Raw genomic sequence first — 21,896 nt, 5'->3', positions numbered from 1 at the left:
GGAACCCCCCCTCCGCAATAACACTGTGGGAGCACATTCATCAGAAGGGCTGCAGTCATTCAAGGAGGTGGTTTACCATCCCCTTCTCATGGGCAGTGAGTGCAGGGCAATAAATTCTGCCTTAGCCAGTTGTGCCTACATCTGAAACATGAATTAACATAAAAGAATCAATTTACTACACTTCCAAGTTTCATTATTCAACTAAGCAGCTTGCATTCATACAGCATCTTTCAGATGTTCAAATGACATCAACACCTGCAACATATTTTTTATATATAGTCCCTTTATACTGTAGAGAAAAGTGACAGACAAGTAATATATGAAGAAGTCCTACAAACACCAGAGATCAATGAGTGAGTAATTTGTTTCTATGGTATTACTTGAGGGGTAAATATTGGCCAAGACATTAGCAGAAGTATTCTCTTCTTCAAAAAATGGTAGTGTAGCGGTTAGCATGATGCTATTACAGCACCAGCGACCGGAGTTCAATTCCGGCCACTGTCTGTAAGGAGTTTGTACGTTCTCCCCGTGTCTGTGTGGGTTTCCTCCAGGTGCTCTGGTTCCCTACCACGTTTCAAAGACGTACGGGTTAGGAAGTTGTGGGCATGCTATATTGGTGCCAGAAGAGTGGCAACACTTGCGGGCTGCCCCCAGAACACTCTATGCAAAAGATGCATTTCACTGTGTGTTTCGATGTACATGTGACTAATAAAGATATCTTATCAAACAATGCCATGGGGTCACTAACCTAAGGAAACGGATGGAGCAATCAATTTGGCATCATATTCAAAAAGTAGCACTTCAAACATTATAGTTAACCTCATGTATTGCATGGTTTGTATCAGCCCAGTTTATGTGCTAAAGTTCCTGAACTGAATCTTTAGAGCACGACAGGTGGCTTGGATACGAGAGTGTTATCACTGAACAAAAGCTTTGCCTTAATTACAATCCAGGCAGTGAGTACCAGCAAGATATTTGATTGTAGAAGTGGGGAGAGCTGGGTTTATCTGATTCAGCTCGTTGCAGGGAAAACTTGTCGAAACTCTGAAAAGTGCACATTATTTCAAATAACTGTGTGTTTATTAATGTACTATGTTCATATGCATCACTGAGTCAACAGCTTTATATCTGGCATTCATGGGGAATGGTGGTGTTGCTTAGTCTCAACAATTAAGTATGTTTTCACATAATAATATTAAAAGTAATAGAATGAAGGAAATGAAATACAGTACTCTAGTCACCATGTTGTAATTCATGTATTGTAGGTCATCAATAAGACATTATACTGTACACAATACTGTATATAATAACATTAAATTACACTGCACAGTTAAATTTAAATTTTCACCTACCACTGACATTTCACTATAATACTGCACACAATTTCACTTACCACTACTGCCTTCAGCCTTTGGAGGGGAATCTACAACAGCTATTGATGTTGATGGTGAAGATGCAAAGCTTGAAGGTTTCACACATGCCACAGAAGTACACTGCAGCAATCTTCAAATGTCTGACTGCCTAAAACTAAGCTGCCTTTTGTTTCGAAAATCATTGTGGATAACATGCAGTTGCATCACTTCCTGAGCAGAATAACTGGGATTCCTCTCACAGAGTTTGATGAATGATTCCAGTTTTTATCAGGCATCTGCCCAGGATATTTTTGGTTAATCATATGGTTTGCCATCTTCCTCAGTGAATCTTCATCTGATGCAGTGGCTTACTGATGATTAAGAACATTTTGGATGACTTGATTATCTATTGAAGTTGAAGTGACTTTGACATCAGCATCCAAGTTCACCCAGTTTCTTGTTCTCCAAGTTTGGTGAGTGAGTTTCAGGGTTTAGCTTACTCGAGAACATCCAGAATTTCACTAATTTGCTTTTCTTTGCTTTCTTGAAACCTTCAAACACTTCATTAAGGGATGACTCTTGAACTTAATGGACAGTAAGAGTTTTTTTCCAAGCTTCCAAAGTTTGACCCACACAGAATTCCACACATATTCTCAATTGTAAATTGCATCTTTGGTGTCTTTGGATTAAAATTCTTGAACTCTGACCTCATAGCACACCAATTTGCTCATGAAATCCTTCCATAGAACAATTTAATTTTCTGGAGAATTCCTTGATCCATTGGCTGTATAAAGGATGTCATATTGGCAAGCAGAAAGCTGTGAAAATATTTCCATACACGAACTTTGACTCTGAAAGGTGAGCTCTACAGCTATCGAGTTATAAGAATCACTTTACTACCTTCTGGCTTTCCTGAAATGTTCCTTTTACTGCTGACAAAAAAACCCCACAATGGAACCAATACAAGAAGATTTCTCTCTCTGTCCTATATTCCACTGGTGGATGTGTGATGCCCTTGACTTGCTGTATTTTCCAGCAACCAGTAACTTTACCTTGTGCATGCCTGCCGTATTGGCACATGTGAGGACTATTTAGTATAGACTGTTTCTCATTTGCACTGCATAATGTTGATTCTGTTAGTGTTGTAGATTTGTCAGCACTGTATACTTGCTTGGGGAAAGATCATGTTCATCTACCAACTTTGAAACAACTTGATATTTTTCAGCACTCTCTTAATCAGCAGACTTTTTCCTCCCCCTAAGTATCCAGACTGAAGCTGGAAGTACAACATCCAGTCATCCAAAAAAAGTCATGCAGGGTTCCATAATCTCCATCTTCTCATAAAAGTCCTCTGTCTTTTTGATTGACATGGCTCCAGAGGTCTATATACATTCCAAACATTTCAAAGCAGTCACTCATACAAAACCTTGTCTAACTGGCCTAGTTTTTTTTTTGAGCAGAATGATAGTTTTTAGTAGCTTTGCTTGTCTCCAATGAAGCCACAAATTTCAGTAGCTGAGCCTTTTGAGCTCTTAAATTGTAGATCATTGGCAAATTCCTTCATCAGGCTATCCCCTTCTCCAGTCACCATCATTTCCAACTTCGACTTGATTATATGTAAAACATGCTTGTGATTTTATCCAATGCCTTGCTGGTGTAGCCATGATGTTACATGGGGGATATAAACTAGATTAAAGCAGGAGATGCATGCTGGACAGTAGAAGACTGTATTGGTTTATGGAGAAAAGTACCAATTAGTAGTTTTCCAGTTAGGTAGAAGCCTGATAGTAAAGCTCTTAGTGTACTTGAGAAGCAAACACTTTAGACAAATAAAATCTTTTATTACAGCTAAACAGTTTTGCTTTGCTTAATTGTGAGAAACCGGTGTTATGGCCATAGATGGCAAAAAAAAAACAGAAGTGTAAAACAAAACAAAGCTTGTTGCCTAGAGGTGGGAATATAGTTCCTTTCCTAACACCTCCGAAAAGAAACTGTTCTTTTTGGATTCTGTTCTACAATTTTACAAAACCAAAAGAGAATATCAAAGATCTATGATGAATCTCAAGTTCAAAGATGAAAGTTGTTTTACAAAGCTTAAATGAAAGTTGATGTTGAAATTGATTTATACCAGAGTTCATTACAAGCTTTCCATTGCCAGGACATAGGGCACAGCTGAAGATCTGAAAATAAACAGCGTCAGGTGTTTCTGCCTGCTTCCTGCAACAGCTGCTCTCCTGTTACCAGGAGAAGGGCAAGCAGATAAGCACCTAACTCATAGTCAATATCAACAGAGCAACTATAGTGATTGTTATTTTAGAAAAGCAGTCCCCACTAAGAACTTTTCTGCTACAATTAATTAATCTATTAAGTTCCTGAGCAAATACAAATTCCTTGAGTGATATGAAATACAAATATTTACATTTAAGGAGGGAACTGCTGTCTTCAGTTTCTATGGATGTAAGATTATGGGCATCCCCTCTTCACGTTACTACCATTGGGGAGGAAGTACAGGAGCCTGAAGACCCATACTCAACATTTCAGGAACACTATCTTCCTCTCTGCCATCAATTTCTGAACAGTCCATGAACACTACCTTGTTATTCCTCTTTTGCACTATTTATTTATTTTTGTAACTTAAAGTAATTTTTACGTCTTTATGTCTTGCACTGTACTGCTGCCACAATACAACAAATTTCACGACATATGTTGGTGATAATAAATCTGATTCTGATGTTACTAATGTGGAACAAAGTGGAAGAAGTTCAATCGTTTAATCTGAAATTATATTGCACCATTGATTTACGACTCACCTGGAGATATTTGTGCAATTGTGTGCACAGTTCCATTTAGTTGATATACTTCCAACATGTGGGTGGAGTTAAAGAAACAAGAGAAAATCTGCAATGTTATTGAAATGGTCAGGCCATATGACAACAGTCTTAAACTTTTAAAGTCTAGCAGTACACTGCATTATGAGGTAAAACCCAATTTGTGTAAAATTATACCTCTGAAGAGTACTCTCACCACTTGGTGAAATTGCTTTCTGGAATCAGATTGTATGCCATCTAAAGACTACAGTCTGCCATTTTCACATCAGTACATGCTTGAAACCAATAATGTTATAGTGGTAACAAGAGGCTAAGATAACCGCAGTGTTGCACTCAGACCGACCCTATTAGTTATTAAGTGGGAAATCATAGGTTACACTTCTTTAAAAGAACATTTACTGTACTCACATAGCTGTTTTAAAACTGATCTAACAAATTGACATCAAAGACTTAATGTTATATGTTAAATAAATGTACATGATCCCCATGTGGGTCGTTCAGGGCAATGAGCTGGAATTGCGGGCAACAGCTGTTGTTTTCGAGGTTCTAGTTTTCTGAACCTTTTTGTTCATCACACTGAAAACATTAGGTGAAACTTCAAATCAGCAATTAAATGGTTTGGCATTATATTCCATCTATTTGAAGGATGTATGAGAAAGTAAAAGGTAGAACCAAAAATTTAATGTGAGAAAATGATACAAATTAGAGAAGAAAAATTCATTTTAACATCAATTTTTTAACAGTCATTCTATTAATTCAGAAATAGTTGTATTACAAGCATGATAACATTTGGGGGTGACACAGCTTGCAATTTTCTGTGTTACCTGCAAAAGGTTACTATTAGATCTTAACGTAATAACGTACTAGTTTGATAGACTAATTCACAGTAGTGTAACGTCATAGAGCTAAATTCAGAAAATGGACTGGAAATGGTAAAATCAGTAATAATAAGGATAAGCTTACTTGTTGGAGGTTTCAGATAAATAAGCCAGTTAAATTTTACTATGTTCTGTCCTTAATGCAAGGAAGATAGAATTATTAACATAATTATGAACCTAAGGCTATGGGTTCTGTAGATCTTCCAACAAGTTAATGCATTATAATTAAGTTCATTTTTGAATGTTTTTGATTTCTTGGTTCTAGGTTCTAATAAGTCCAACTCTTGCCAGCATTAAGTGCCAAGGGACTAAGGTGAGGAATAGTATATATTTGCCATGAACAAACTGAAATGTGCAACCCAAACGATGATTGGCTTCTGGCTGTAATCATTTTCTTTAAAGTACAGTTTGAACCATTACCACTTTTTCTTGTTTTTGCCCATCTGAAAGGTGCAAGTGAGAATAATTTATCTTCGAATTCAATGGTACTGCTGGCAGCAATAGACTTTTCTGTAATCATAACAAATTTGAAATCGTTGAATTGTTATACTTTACATATAACTGAGCACTATACTATCTTTGTAAATTTAGCATGGGGACACAAAGTAAACTTTAAAGATAATGATTTAGAATCACCATTTTGACGACTTATTACTATGCTGTTTGTTTTACATGTCATTGGCTTCTTGGGCCAGAACTGGCTGACCTTTTTGAGAGATTTCAATTGGAACCACTGGAATTCATCAATTGAGACTGAACTCCTCTACTCTCACATGTTGAAACACTGAGGTTTGGGACTTACCGATACATTCAGAAGGCTGACTATCCCCTTTGCTCCAATAATGAATTCAGCGAGGAGGCCCTATCTTGATCAAGTTCTCCAAAACTTCTCAATACGTGCACTAGGTCTGATCTGGCACAAGATTCCAGACCACACTGATTTCAGTGGAGATAGTAGGGCAAATATTCAGGAGGATAGCCTACCATTCTGTGATTCTGTTCCCAGTTGTAATTGCCATAAGCATTGGAATGACCTCCTTAAGCCTCTGTACATCTCTCTTCTCTTTTAAAACAATCCTTGAACCCCACATTTGGCTATCAAATTTAATACCTTTTCACGTGATGTGGAGTTTGATAACACCTCTGTGAAGGTGGATGTTTTACATTGTCAATCTGTGCTCTGTAAATAAAAGTTGTCAGAAGGCTGAGGGCATAGTACAATGGCATATTATGATACATGACCTTTCATTTACTACTAAGAAGTGGTGTATTGAAATCTTCAAGTGGATTGGGATTTTGAATTGCAGAGTTGACTCACTGATCAAATTTCAGAAAACATTTTTAATCCTCATCTTGTTCATTGGAGCTCTGTTTAGCTTGACCATTAAACTGACAACATACTGCAGAACAAGTACTTCTCAAATGGCATTGGCAGTAACTGTGAAATACATAGACCAAATTATGCTGCCCTTTAAAACAAAAGAGGCAATGTTGGACCATTAAGAAACTATAAGATTAAGGGAGAAGTAAATTGAGATAATAACAATTTGCATTTATGTCGTGTCCTTAACATAAAAAAATTCTACAGCTCTTAACTGGAATCTAATCAAATAGAATTAATATTAAGGCAACTGACCAAAAGCTTGGTCATAAACCATCCAGAAGAACTGTTTCCTTTAAGCTTGGTGCTCTAGGAATGGAAGATACTAAGAAACTAAGCACACAATGTTGGCCATAAGCCAATACTTAAATCATGTATTTAAAACACAACTTATAAAGTTTTTCAAAAAATATTTGCACAGCAAAATTGTTGGAAAGTGGTGTTTGAAAACCACAAGCCCATCATGGTAGCAGCCCTCAGTTAATAACAGAATCCGTGGACAACAAAACTTGGACTTTTTTTGATTGTCCAGATATTTGATGAACTACTTGGATCAGGTTCTGTAGAGACCAAGGCAATTGGAACCATTGGCAATTTGAAAAAAAAAGCAGAGTAAAATGTTAGACATGGATAATTCTGTTTTTGGAATATTTCTTGTTCATATGCTATAATTTCTAACTTTTCAACATGTAGCACATACAGTGTGCATGTATCTTTAAGAACCATGTGTACCATGTGGTATGAGGTTTGACACACTGTTGAGCCAGTCAATGCTAGTAGTGGAGTGTTGTCTGCCTTCAATAAAATAATGGTTTAATATAGTAGCTCTAACTTTGCTTCTTTTCTCACTGAACAGCAATAAAAAGTGTTGATCCTTCATTGGTGATATGTTGGGGATTTTGCTGCATGAGGAAGTAGCAAAGCAGGGCAACGATTAAGTGTGAGGTATAAGATACTGGGCTTCTCTAGGTAGAACAATGATGTTGGTGACCAGTGAATGTGGCAAACATGTTGTTGAGCTTGAGAAGTATAAGAGCTATTTGCTCTCTGCAAAATAGGAGTGAATTCCAAAGACATACAGGTAGGTTAATTTGGGTTTAAAATGGGCGGCCCAGACTCATTGGGCCAGAAGGGCTTGTTACCACGCTGTAAATAATTTTTTTTTTAATTTTAAAAAAATATATTACTGAGAGTGAATCACATTTATCAAAATCCTGGGGGAGTTCACCGAGAGCAACAGAACCACAGACAGAGAGAAAGGTGACATGATTAATGGCATAGTTATTTTCAATTATGCATAGTAGTGGGGAGTGTCTCCATAGATAAGCAAAAATACAGACGATGCAAAACACAGTAAAACGTGTTAAAATGCATCAGAGTATTACTTTAGTACTTTATTTATTAAAATACTCAGCCATGTTCGCTTGTTTCATTGACTGAGCTGCCTTTTGTCCAACATCTGTCATTAACACTTGCAGAAATTGTTTTTCATTCAGGTAGGTGGCCTTTTTCCTCTCCACATAATCCAGCAATGTCACAATACAGCGAGGGCTGCTTCGTAAGAAACCCAATGCTATGGAATTACTCTTTCTTGCTCACCACAATGGTCTGCCTATACAATGTCAATGTCATTGTCAAAAAGCAACATACCCTGGCTCATGGCAATGAACATCCAGCCAGCATTCAATATTTTCCTCAGACTGACATTTCCATCTCCATCCATTTGCTGCACAGGGGGATAATAAAAAAATGTCCATTTGCTTTTCCTACATTAATGAATTACGAGAATAACAACATGATGACCTTATACCCCTATAAGGTATCTGCTTTACGTGGTTAGATTAAGCTAGAACAATCCCAGCAATGACCAGTTGTAAAGCACCTTTAATACAGCAAGAATGTCCCATGATGTTTTACAGGAGTGTTATCAAAGGAGAAACTGCCACTTCCTCATTTGAGGAGATATCAAGATAGACGATCAAAAATTTATTCAAAGATGTAGGTTGTAAGGAATGTCTAAAGGAGGAAAGAAAGATTAAGAAAAGGAGAGGTTTAAGAGGGAATTCCAGAGCTAAGTGCCTTGGCAGCTGAGAGCATAGCCACTGATAATGGAATGACTATCTTCAGGGATGAATAGATTGCTTGAATTACAGACACATCAGGAGTTATAAGACTGGAAAAGATTAAAATTGAGCCTTTGCTTAACTGGAATCCAGTGTAAATCAGCATGCAAAAGAGAAAATAGGACACAAGTTGCAGAGTTTTGTTGAAAAGTTTATGGGGAATGGAACAAGGGAGATTGGCCAAGAACGATTACCACTAGAAATAAGACATAAATGAAAATTTCAGCAGCAAGTGGAATCTGGCAGCTTATTGAGGTGGAAATTAGTCATGTTGGTGATGGCAAGGATTTGTTTTCCAAAGACAAATTTGATTTTAACTCTGACTTCTAAACATTCTGCTTCAGTTTCAGACAATTACCAGGGAGAGTGAGAGAGCTGTTGATAGGTGAATGGAGTTTATGAGAGGGACCAAAGACAGTGGTCTTCCCAAAAATGAATTGGAGTAAAATGCTGCTCATTTTGTACTCATTTGTGGACAGACGACCTGACATCGACAGTGGAAGACCAAGAGAAGTATTGAAGAGGTAAGTTTGGGTATCCTCAGTGTGCACAGGGAGTGTAAATCTGTGTTATCCAAAAGATGTTCCCGAGAACAGCATGAAACTGGAAAATAAGAGATTGTCAGGGATAGTTCATTGCAGGTGCACAAAGACAATTCAGTAAATAACAATGGAACAAGAGAAATGGCATCCCTCCAGGTGGATGATAGTGGAGAAGTATTGGAGGGGAATAGAGTAGGAAAGGACTGCTGAAATGCTAACCTCAAAAAATGCACTACACTGAATGAGCTTCATCATGTGCTTAAAGGAGACTGATTTTTAAAACGATGTTTGGAATTCCAGTTTGGTTTTCCATCCAGTAGATCTTGGACTTTCACCAGTTGTATTACATTGCACCATCTGGTGTGTACTATTTAAAATGCAGTTGCATTTTTTGACCCAGTCCTGTAAAGTTAATAACACATTATTTGAAATAAACAATGCTTTACATAAACCATGGCAATATCAGCGAATGTAGAGTTCTTCTATCCATTTGAGGTTCAAAAAATACAAGAAGATAAGAAATAAGAGTTGTAGTACACCATGTGGTCTCTTGAGCCTGCTCTGCCATTTAATAAGATCAAGTCTACATACCCATGTTGCTGGATTCCTCTAACAGTCAGAAATCTATTGATTTCAGATTTGAATACAATCATTGATTGAGTTTTAAAGGCTTCTAGGGTAGGGAATTCCAAAGACTCACCACCCTTTGGAGTAAAGAAATCTCTTTTCATCTCAGTCTGAAGAGGCTTGTATCTTATTTTGAGGCTGTGACCCTCAATTCTAGACTTCTAAAGGAAGGGTAACATCCTCCCTATATCTATTCCATTGAACCATCTAATTTTGTCTGTTCCAATGAAGTCACCTCTCATTCTTCTAAACTCTAGAAAATGGAGACTTAGTCAACTTCTCCTCAAACGAGTGACCCACCATCCCAGGGACCTGCCTGCAAGTCTTCACCACATTTCTTCTACAGCAAGTATACTGTCTTTTAGGAAAAGAGATGAAAATTGTACACAATACTCTGGGTGGTCTTGCCAAGGCCTAATAAAATTCGATGATTTTTTTTACTGTTGTACTTCAATCCTCTTGCAATAAAGGCCAAAATACCATTTGACCTTCCTAACTGCCTGCTGCATCTGCAGGTTGACTTTCAGTAACATTTTACAAGGATAGTCAGGTCCCTTTCAAAATCATTTCATCTTTTTTAAATTGAATAAGTCTTTGGTTGATGCTGGCCCAGTATGATAGCAAATATATCAAGTTAATTTCATTAGATATTTACTTTGTTTCAATTAAATGCTTGCTATTTTTAATCAAGTTGATAGAAAAGTCAGCAGTGTAAATGAAACTCTTAACAGTTCTAACTCCATCTACAACACAGTTGATATATTTCCATTCAAAAACAAGTTTGTGAAACTTTGATTACCTGAAAATACTTCTAGTAGCTTCAAACTCGCCAAGGTATCTTCATGGATCACATGGTTGTTACAGGGAGTAAAGGCATTCTGATTGGCTATATGTCAATAATGTTCAGATAATTTGAATAACTTTGTACCACCTGCATTCTAACATGGACACAGAGACTGCTTTGCATTGACATACCTTGTTTTAATAAGGTTTGCAAGATTGGTTGAGAAATCAGTTACCTTTGTCATATCACAACTAGTACAAGTTTCTGCCTTTTCAGTGATGTTACAAGGATCTCTTTGTTGGCAAAGACTTTTCAATACAGAGTTAATAATACTGTGGTAATGTCTACTGGTAGAAATAACTGAAGTATTTACCTACAAAAAGCAAAATGTTTGTGTGTGTGTGTGTGTGTGTGTGTGTGTGTGTGTGTGTGTGTGTACAAGCTCTTATCTAAAAACACAATCTAGAAGTAATGTAAACCTTTAAATAACCTAATAAAAAAATACAAAGGCTAACATAAAACAGATGTGCAATTTTTTGTAAAACCTAGAAAATAAGATTCACAAGTTGTATTAAAAATCATTGAAAGTTTTTTTTGTTGTTTTGGAAAATTCTTAAGACTTTTCATGTGAAGCAGATCCAAGGCAGCAAGCAGCAGAGCACGTTGAGTCCACTATTCAATGAAGGATTTAAAAGCGACTGTGACATTCAGTGCATAGCTTCTCTCCTAGTCATCTTCCACACTATCCTCCATACAGCTGTCTCTCATCTTTGAGGACTTCCCACATTCTCAAGTGCAAAATTCATTACGTTGTACTGATTCTGCTCAATTCTTGTCTAATGGCTGAAAAACATGAAAGCTGCCATTAATGGGAAAGTTGAACCTATGCCACCGCCACAGCCAAGGATACAATATCTCTTACTTAAAATACAGCAGCAACTGAAATCAATGTTCAAGCTTCCTTGGTCACAAAAAGTTACAAGCATATTTTTGTTTGAAATATGTTCTGCAATGTTTATATTGAAACATTAAACTTTACATTTTTTTGCTTGTACTTAAGATTACTTAACACAACTGTTACTTAAACATGATAAAATAGCAAACGTGGTAAAGATAGCTTTGAAATTTGGAAAACAGAGGAGGTCCATTTCTCAAATGTTCCATTAAGGGGCAACACTGAAACACTGGAGTCTTTTGTTTGAAAACATGAGACCTGTAGTTGCTGTACCAAAATTTATTTAATACAGAAACCAACTATTTAGGTGAAAAAAGCCAAAAGCTGCAAATGCTAAAAATCTACTGAAAGAAAAACAAAGTTAACATTTCTTCAGAAGACTTTTAGTCAGAACTGAGTTCTCCAGAGATGCGGCCTCGCCTATCGAGTATTTCCAGTGCTGTTTTTATTTAAATTATTTAGATCTTTGTTGAGGACAGCCAATAATCTACCATCAGGAACTAGAATTTCAGCTATGTGTCAGAAATTATGAAAATTCTGATCAGGTGAAATGAAATCTGAAGCATGGTGTAAGCTCCAAAGGCAATTAAACACATTTAAAAATGTAGACAAGGAATGGAATCTATTGTCACATGCTTGATGGTAGATTTTTATCACAGTCAATAACAAATATAATGCTTACCATCTATAATCTCTTCTTTCACCTTGTGCAATTCCTTTACAACCTCCTCCAGTATTTCCTGTGGGTTTAAGTTATAAAAATGCAAGCTGATTTACATAAAGTCCGGAAAAGGTTCCTTTCTGTACATTTAATAGGCAGGATGGGAAAGGATAAATAATATGCCATTACTCTTGATTAAAAATATAAATATTGTGTAGAAAACATTTAATGTATTTTAGCCTATTCAGTAGTATATTACATACCTGCTTCAATCGATCAAAATCTAAGGCATCTGTGGCCACATCATTACAGGTGCCGCTCCCTGGTTTCAGTCTATGGTGTAGGGAATAAGTAAAGCACTGAAATTAGGTGTGGAATTCCATGCGAGTCACAATTAAGTTGTGCAAAACTGCAGCAGCAAGCGGCATCAGGTTAGCATTCTCACAGAAAAGCCAAGGCAGTTTAATTAACATTTTTTTTGAAACTAATATTTGCATTTCAGAACATTATCAAATGGTTTGATGTCCTCTATCATGGTTATAGGCTTATGCACCTGCAGACAAATCTGGGACATTAGGAATAATCATTGCACAAAATCCACCATGCAAAGAAGTGTATTTAGAAATCTATTTAAATATTCTGTCCAAAAGCCAAAGACAAGAATACTATAATTAAGTACTTTATAGGGACAAATCCCTTTCAATCAATTTGTTCAATGAATGTGCTTAGAACGGAATACATTCATAAATATCATTGCCAAAAGGTAGTTATAGAAATGAAGGGAATATCAGTACTAATTATTCTCTTTTATCCCACAAATATTGGTAAATATTGTTACTTTCAACCATTTAAATCTGTATTTAACTATTTAAGTGGGTACCAGGTCACTAATTAAAGTAAAACCTTTTTTTTGTTTTATGTGACCATCATGGGCTTCAATGGAGTTTCCAGTCCTGGGGACACTTTCAGGGCAAAGCTGACTTTCTCTCCACATTTTCATTATACATTCTGATCATCACTTTTATAATGGAACCTAGGTGTACTTGTTACAATATTTGTGCCCACACTACTTGTTTCCTGCACATGAGGATATAACTACAATATAGCAAGTTGCCACATGCAGCTTTCATTATAATACAAAATAAAAGCAAAATGCTTTAATTTAAAACCAGGACCAATTACATCTGGTCCACTCTCTAACCCTCATTTCACCTGAGCTATAATTGCTCTTTGGCCCCTAAATGAAAAACCTGTGTAAGATTAATTAGTACACTTTGGAGACAGGCAATGATGCCATCCCTTGCTGAAACAAAATAGAAGTTAACTTTTCTCCAAGTCAATGATTTTATAACCACTAGGAGGCAGTATGGCTTGACCCCTGTAATGTTATCTTTCTCTAACTAAATCCCTCACACCTGCTTGTCAAGTTTCCCAAATCCAATTGAAACTGGACCTTTGTGTGTGTTTGTAGTAATGAGAGAGATTATGTTCTCCAGTTGCAAAGGCACACCAGTGTAATAATATCACTGCATTGCTTCAGTGTCAGGAACAAGTTACAGTCTGTACACAGACCAGGCATAGATTGCCCTGCTGTAGCATCAAGTGAGTACATAACTACATTTTGTAAGGATACACAGCAAGGTTCACAACACCAACAAGAGCATTGTAATATAAAAACATAAGAATGTAAAAAAAATAGCAGGAGTAAGCCATTTGGCCCATTGTGCCTGCTCTGCTATTCAACAAGATAAGGGGTGATCTTTTACCTCAGTGCCACTTCCCTGAACTACCCCCATATCCCTCGATTCCCTCAATACCAAAAATCCTGTCTATAGATTATATTGAGCTATCGAGCCTCCACTGCTCTTTTGGATAGAGAATTCCAAATATTTACTGCTCTCTAGATGAAGATATTTCTTCTCATCCGTATCCTGAATGGCTGACTGCTTATTTGAGGCTGTCTACTGGTCATAGACACCCAACCAAGTGAAAATTAACTTTGCATCTGTCCTGTTAAGTCCTGTAAAAGTATTGCATGTTTCAATGAAATCACCAGTCATTCTTCTAAGTTCAAGAAGATATAGGGGCAGTTTGGTTAATCACTCCTCATATGATAAACTTGCCATCCTGGAAATTAATCTAATGAACCGTGGCTGCATAATAGTAAGTGCATCCTTCCTTGCTTGCAGTATCTGCATTTTAACTTTCAGTGATTCAAGTACAAAAACATCCAGGTTCCCCTGAATACCAACATGTTTAAGTCTCCCACCATCTAATAAGTATTCTATCTTTTTATTTCTGTTAAAATAATTTTCAGTTGTGGCATGACATGGAATGGTTAACTGGGATTAGCAAAGTACCTGGGAGGTGAATAAATTCATGTAGGATTTATGGAAATGATAATAGGTATGACTTTGACCTTAAAGTTTTCCACAACTGTCAACATTTCACAAATACTCAGTTGGTGTCACTGAGCTGATGGTCCTTGTAATATTACTTAATATGCTCACCAGCAAATTGCTTAACCTGAGCAGATAACTGAGGTGAAATTGAATTGCTTAAACTGAATGGGAGTTATGCATTTTCATATAAAAGCTGTGCTTGCTTCAAAATTTCAGAGTCAGTGGAGAGATGGCATGCTTGGTTTATAAACTGAGTAAAAGACTATGTGAACCTCATGGTTGGATTATTTGAAGTTTGGTTTCTTGTAGTTCCAAACCTGCTCTGGCTATTTGCAATACGGTCTGGAGCTTTGCTAATTAATTTTTCATATAATTTGGTGAATAGAAACATTTTTGAATATACATGAACAAGGACACAATTTTCAGATTGGATGCACACATGAAATAGCACATTACGTACATTTGCATTGTCACAGAAGCACAAGTTGAAGCAAGCTGTTAAATAATGCAATAGGTGCTATATATTGTTTGTGGCTATTCAGCCTGTGGTTGGCCAGGAGATGCGCATCTATGAATGGGCAAGCTGAAAAAGGTGTGAAATTGTTGCTTTCTTTTGTACCTAGAGGATGAAAGATGAGACTGCACAATATTCTTAGCTTCAGGACTCTTCGTCATTAATGCACTTCTAAAACAATGGAATGGAAGTAGAAAAAGATTGAATGCAATACTCTGCTGACATCGATATTTAAGAAATACATGCTTAGAAATTGAACACATTTCCCCATTTTCTTCATGTGAAAATCATGCATAAAAACAAAATTTGCATGTTTTGAAGTGCTTGCACCCATTTCCAGTGTATGCCCTACCCATGAGAAATTGGACTAGGCACTTCCAGGCATCAGTCATCCTCTATTTCCTGCACATGACAGTATCAATGTGTGCAGCTTGTATTAATTATTTAATAACAGAATTGGCCTTAAAAGCCATGACATACTTTGCAGTTAACTCTGATTAAAACATGGACTAAACCATGTTGAAAACCATGAACTGAACACAACTTAAGGTGACCCACTTTATAAAAGCCCTCCATGGTAATTTTTATTTAGTAAAATGTAAATGTTTCCAGGCCCCTGTAAAGATCTAATCTCTGTAGTTCCCAGGCCTCTTGATCTGTCGACAGGATGGCTGCTGGTGATTGAAAGTGCTTGAGCCACCTTTGACTATGGGGTGCCACCTTACCCACTCTCTTAGGTAAGGAGCATCTCTGTGGAAGTCCCATGTGCCATTGTCCCCTCCTGTTCCTTGTGGCTGCCATGGAGAGATCTCCTGAAAAAAGCTGTTCCGTTTCCCTTGGGTCAGTGCATGAATGACACAGCAGCTGCCTGTCTAGCAAGCTACTGCTGTTTAAATGCTTTTAAAGTGGAGCAACCTGTTATAATGATTGCTTAAAGCAAAGAGTCCCCAATTTCATGATTTTATTGTGATTTCTGATCTGGCATTATCACCATTTACGGCATCCATTTAACTTTCCTAAAAGGCCCGAAGTCCAATTTCTAGGCAATCATGTTCCTGCACCTAAAAAACAGCAAATATAAACAACCAAAATGTGAAACATCTATACTGCTGCATGCTTTAGATTTTTAGACAGTATGGTGCCATAACCACTCAACCACTGAAATGCATCTGTATAAGAATGCACTCCAACTAATATGAATATATGGGCTGTCTTTACAATGCAACTAATATTGGGGACTGAATAGAAAATAGACAACCACTAATTTAAATTACTTCATTGCAATAACAATAAGCAAAAATACAATAATACATAGGCACATCACTTTAAAATCAGATCTTGTAGAATTTGAAATCTGGAAGGATTTTTTGATCCTTTCAACAGTGTAAATGTTCAGAGGCTTTTTCACAAGTGTAAACTTAATTCACAAAACTACCTATTAATTCCCTTGGCACAAACATTCTGTCTATAGAATTTTTCCATAAACAAGGTTTTTTTAGCTGTACTATTTCCACATCACTGCAGATAACAGCAATTACTTGGCCATATGACCAGTCCACTTGGTCTAAGTGCAGACTCCAGCCACACATGTACTTTTACAATTGAAATGGTTCATTCCAATGAACCTCAGCACTCAGGTTCACTGTTGTACGCTGCACATGTAATGCTGGTACTGTGCACAATAAATGCAGTGAGTGATAGCACAATGTCACCTCACTTCATCACAAAGGCAACAATTGTAGCTCCACTTCATTAGCAGCATACAACAGTCTGAAAGATCTCAGAGCAGGGGCTTTAATAATGTTTTCCGGGAGCAAATCTATCCCTGATTTCTGGTGAATATATAAACGATGCTGAGGTTCAGCAATCTGACTTGTCATTCAATTACTTACCTCTATCTTCTACAGTTGTTGGACAATATAAAGCAATCAAGAACAAAATTGTGATTTGCAATGTTAGACAGGTCTTGTTTCAAATCATTCGGAACCTTAAGCTCCAAGAAGCAGTTCTAAAATATTTATAGACTATAATAGTTCAGAATAGTTATCACTACTCAATTGTTGACTAGCAATGGCTATAACAGAAATGGATTAACTGTTTTGTGTTCTCTATGGAAAATACTTCTTGTTCTTAATTCAAAATAATAGTATCTTCCAAAGAATTTTTCCACTTTTTTTTTGAAGTATGGTGTTATCATTATGGTGAGGACTAAAAGTGCTGAAAGAATTGCTCATGTTCTCTTTTGCCTAACAGATCACAGGATATTCACTGCACACTGACTACGGCAGTGTACCCAGGAGCTATAGCCTATTTTTACATGAAATGTACAACAATTACACCAAAATGCATTTGTTATTTTTGCTATTCTGTTCAGCTAAAATTCTGGATAAATAAAGAAATAAACAAAAAACATCTTCAACTATACATTTCTTTTCTTAACCTTCAGATGTTTCAAAGTGCTTTACAACAACTAAGTAATTTTGAAGTGAAGTCAATGTGTATTGTATGGTGACCAATTGTACATAACATGATCCAAGAAACAATGATGGAATAATTACAAGATAAGCAGATTTTAATGACATTCAATTAAGGTATAAACATTGGCCATGATATTGGGATAACTATCGTGATCTTGTTTACTGAATAGGCATTAGAACCTCCTTAGTTTAATATTTGACATGAGAGGTGGCACAAACAATACTTCAGCATTTAGGTATCAGCCTAGAATTTATGCAAGCATCAGGAGGTAAGAAAGCTACCACTGAAGTAAAACTGATACTAAACCTATCTGGAATTGATAGGCTGCTCTGTTCCTAGGTGCTGTGGGCACATAATGTATCTATCTAATACCACAATCATGCAAAATAAATGAATCTTATGCAGAAGTCTTGAGTTAGCTGTAAAATAAAATATCATCTGCATTACCTTTAACCCATCTATGATCAGATGAAAATACTGTTTTACATTAGTGTGATGTTAGCACAGGAACAGGTACTCCCGCCCACGATGTTGTTATTTATTTTTCTAATGGTCAAACTACAGTGTTCTCACTCATTGTGCTAACACAACCGCTCTCAAAATAATTCATGACAGATTTAGTTAACTTGCTAAGTCCAAATAACATCATTCCATAAATGTAAGTGGGGTCTGTCTATCGCCTTATACCAAAAATGGTTGCATATACAATATAGCTCAATCCTGTTTGCATACTTCAATAAAAAACAAGTATTCATAAACTATTAAAACATAACCTTGTTTCATAATCTCAAAATAACATCTATTCCTTAACTTCTCACCTTGAAATAGTTCCTGACTTTTCGACAGAGTTGGCCCTTTCCCATGGCTTTTTACCAGCATCTGTTGAGAAATATTTATCTTTACTGAACAAATTTGTAGTCTGGATTGATCTCATCAAGTCAAAGATGTCTTTGAAGTAAACTTCTCAATACAAAGAACATTATTTACAATAAATTTCTGGATAAAGCAAATTACTGGACATTTGTGCATTTTGCTTCAAAGAATATCCGGTGATCTTGGCTCATTGATCACCTTGTGTAGAGTGGCTACATCTATAAATTTTCTCAGGTGCTAAATTGTTGGCCCTGTACTCTTTACAACTGGGAGCAGTGATCCTGTTGACAGCCTCAAAAGCTACAGATCCATATGATGTGTCAATAGTAGGACAGCTGTCTTTCAGGCTGATCTGTACACAAATAATGATTCAGCCCAAATGTTGGTTTTGTCAAATTCAAAATCTGTGATCCCTACTTGGAGCAAACTGCCAGTCCTTCAACATCAGTTACATCTCTATTTAGTAGATAATAGCTTGGACCAAATACCTAGGTGCTCAGCCCCTAGTTACATTGGATTGCTCCATCATATTGAGGCTTAATGGGCTCAAACCCAAATTAACCCAAAAGACGTCTGGGCATGTGGATGGGACATTTTTGTGCCCAGTATAGATATGTGCAGCTGTACTTTCCAACAGCCATCATTTTGGCATTTATTCCATTAACACTTTCCAATACTATTTATAATCAAATATCAAAATATTTAATAGCTAATATTAAATGATAACATTAAGTAGTATTGGTATTGGTTTATTATTGTCACTTGTACTGAGGTACAGTGAAAAACTTGTCTTGCATACCGATTGTACAGGTCAATTCATTACACAGTGCATTGAGGTAGTACAGGGTAAAAACAATAACAGAATACAGAGTAAAGTGTCACAGCTACAGGGAAGTGCATTACAGGTAGACAATAAGGTGCAATGTCATAACAAGGTAGATTGTGAGGTCAAGAGTCCATCTCATTGTATAAGGGAACTGTTCAATAGTCTTATAACAGTGGGATAGAAGCTGTCGTTGAGCCTGGTTGTATGTGCCCTAAACCTCATGTATCTTCTGCCTGATGGGATAGGGGAGAAGAGAGAATGACCCGGGTGGGTGGGGTCTTTGATTATGCTGGCTGCTTCACCAAGGCCGCAAGAGGTATAGACAGAGTCCATGGAGAGGAGGCTGGTTTCCATTATGCGCTGGGCTGTGTCCACAACTCTCTGCAGTTTCTTGCAGTCCCGGGCAGAGCAATTGCCATACTAAGCCGTGATGCAACCAGATAGGATACTTTCTATGGTGCATCAATAAAAGTTGGTGAGTGTCAAAGGGGACATGCCAAATTTCTTTAGCCTCCTGAAGAAGTAGAGGCGCTGGTGAGCTTTCTTGGATGTGGCGTCTATGTGGTTGGACCAGGACAGGCTATTGGTAATATTCACTCCTAGGAACTTGAAGCTCTCAACCCTCTCAACCTCAGCACCATTGATATAGACAGGTGCATGTACACCGCCTCCTTTCCTGAAGTCAATGGCCAGCTCTTTTGTTTTCCTGACATTGAGGGAAAGGTTCTTGTCATGACACCATTTCACTCAGCTCTCTGTCTCCTTCCTCTACTCCAACTCATTGTTATCTGAGATACGGCCTACTACGGTGGTATCATCTGCAAACTTGTAGATGGAGTTAGAGCAGAATCTGGCCACGCAGTCATGAGTGTAATAGGGAGCAGAGCAGAGGGCTGAGGTCACAGCCTTGTAGGAACAGTGGTTAAACTTTTTCCACCATTTCCTTCTTTTCTCTTGCGAGAATTTTGACTCTCACTGGGATATGATCCAAAATTAAAGATAACGACATTGCTCAAGTAGCCGCTTTTCATGAGTGTCCAGATAGTATGTTGGAGGATGATCCAAACATAGGTAGCGCCACAGCTGTACCCAAGGCCATATTTTACAGATGGTAGAAATAGAGTATTCATGACTGTCAGTAAGTCTATCATGTCTATGGCAGTTGAAAAAGAACTAACCAGCCTAATCTCAGCTGCCAGCCTTAGGTCCATTGCCTTGCAGGTTATGGTTCTTTATTTATACATCTGTGGGACCTGGTATTGGAACTGTGGTCACAGTTAAGAAATTCTGGTCTGATTACTGTACTTTCCTTTGCATGAAAGCTGAGGTGAACTATAACAATCTAAGTATTGCCATTGCTGAAGTTAGCATTCAGTACAGGGGTCACATTTGAACCTTATCACTGCATTACAAGGTGCATTTACTCTTTGACCATCGGAAGGGCTTCGTTCCTTAAAATTTTCATAAGTAAATGTACAACTTGCTCAGCCTATAGGTGGGCAATTATGATCAAATCATAAGATTCTGGAACCTCATTATCACAATATGGTAATGACACTGTATACGACAGCTTGTCATGTTTCCCTGGCCATTTTAATTATTTCTAAATTTTAATTGTTGTTTTAAATTAATTAGCTCTTCTCCCAAATAAGTGTAATTATTGCTTAGGTGATTAAATGCAAATTGATTAGAAATTTTATAAGTCATAGAGAACTTCTTTCTTCTCACATTAACGAATTTCACATATGCATAAATACATGGGTCATCTAGGCTCTGCTAAGATTATATTTTAACTGATTTCCTGCAGGCAGGGGAAAATACAAAAGGACTACAGTATAGAAGGGTCATAGAACTGTACAGCATGGGAACAGACCACGCTGACTAGTGGGCACCCTTCCGTACTATTCCCGACTCCCAGCACTCAGTCCATCGCTTTCTGAGCTGAAGTGATTCAAGTGCTCAAATGGACACTTCTTAAATGCTGTCAGCGAACCAGCTTCAACTACTCTCTCAGGCAATGCATTCCAGGTACTTAGCAATCTCAGAGTGAAGAAGGTAAAACTCTTTCCCTTTACCTTAAATCTATATGCTGTAATTTCATCTCTCTCTCATATGGAGAAAAGTTTCCTGCATTCTACTCTATTGATGTCCCTCATAATTTTATGCACCTCAATCATTTCCCCTCCCACAGAACTGGAGAATAGCCATTGTTGTTCTTCTGGAGACATAAGGGACTGCGGATGCTGGAATCTGGAGCAACACACAAAATGCAGGAGGAACACAGCAGGTTAGGCAGCATCTATGGAGAGAAATGGACAGTTGACATTTTGGGTCCAGAGCTTTCATCTGTTGTTCCTCTGTTTAAGAAGAGCAATAGAGACAAAACAGGAAATTATAGGCCAGTGAGCCTTATGTCAGTGGTAGGGAAATTAATGGAGAAGGTCCTTAGGGATAGGATCTACTCCCATCTGGAAAAGCATGGACTTACCAGGAATTGTCAGCATGGCTTTGTGTGAGGGAGGTCACATCTTAAAAACTTGATCGAGTTTTTTTTTGAGGAGGTGATGAAGATAATTGATGAGGGCATGACAGCGGATGTTGTCTACATGGACTTTAGGAAAACTTTGGAAGGTCCTTTATGGTAGGCTGATCCAGAAGATTAAGGGCACATG

At 37.3% G+C, this 21,896-nt stretch overlaps 1 protein-coding gene across 6 annotated transcripts in view; it reads right to left on the bottom strand.

Moving 5' to 3' along the window:
• Window positions 1-10,697: 10,697 nt before the first annotated feature.
• Window positions 10,698-21,896, bottom strand: part of LOC127573799 (ena/VASP-like protein) — a 172,307-nt gene continuing 161,108 nt past the window's right edge. For 4 of the 6 annotated variants that reach the window (XM_052022323.1, XM_052022331.1, XM_052022308.1 and 1 more), the window contains 5 exons: window positions 18,344-18,404; window positions 15,153-15,218; window positions 12,395-12,464; window positions 12,153-12,210; window positions 10,698-11,358 (listed from right to left, as the gene is read on the bottom strand). In XM_052022323.1, coding sequence (XP_051878283.1) covers window positions 11,321-11,358; window positions 12,153-12,210; window positions 12,395-12,464; window positions 15,153-15,218; window positions 18,344-18,404 — 293 coding nt within the window. In that variant the 3' untranslated portion in view covers window positions 10,698-11,320. The remainder of the gene's footprint in view (window positions 11,359-12,152; window positions 12,211-12,394; window positions 12,465-15,152; window positions 15,219-18,343; window positions 18,405-21,896) is intronic. The other 2 variants (XM_052022338.1, XM_052022348.1) reach the window with 1 other exon arrangement.

This window comes from Pristis pectinata, chromosome 1, assembly GCF_009764475.1.
Source record: "Pristis pectinata isolate sPriPec2 chromosome 1, sPriPec2.1.pri, whole genome shotgun sequence".
In the NCBI taxonomy this organism is placed as follows: Eukaryota; Metazoa; Chordata; class Chondrichthyes; order Rhinopristiformes; family Pristidae; genus Pristis; species Pristis pectinata.
This window is presented reverse-complemented; position numbering and strand designations above follow the sequence as displayed.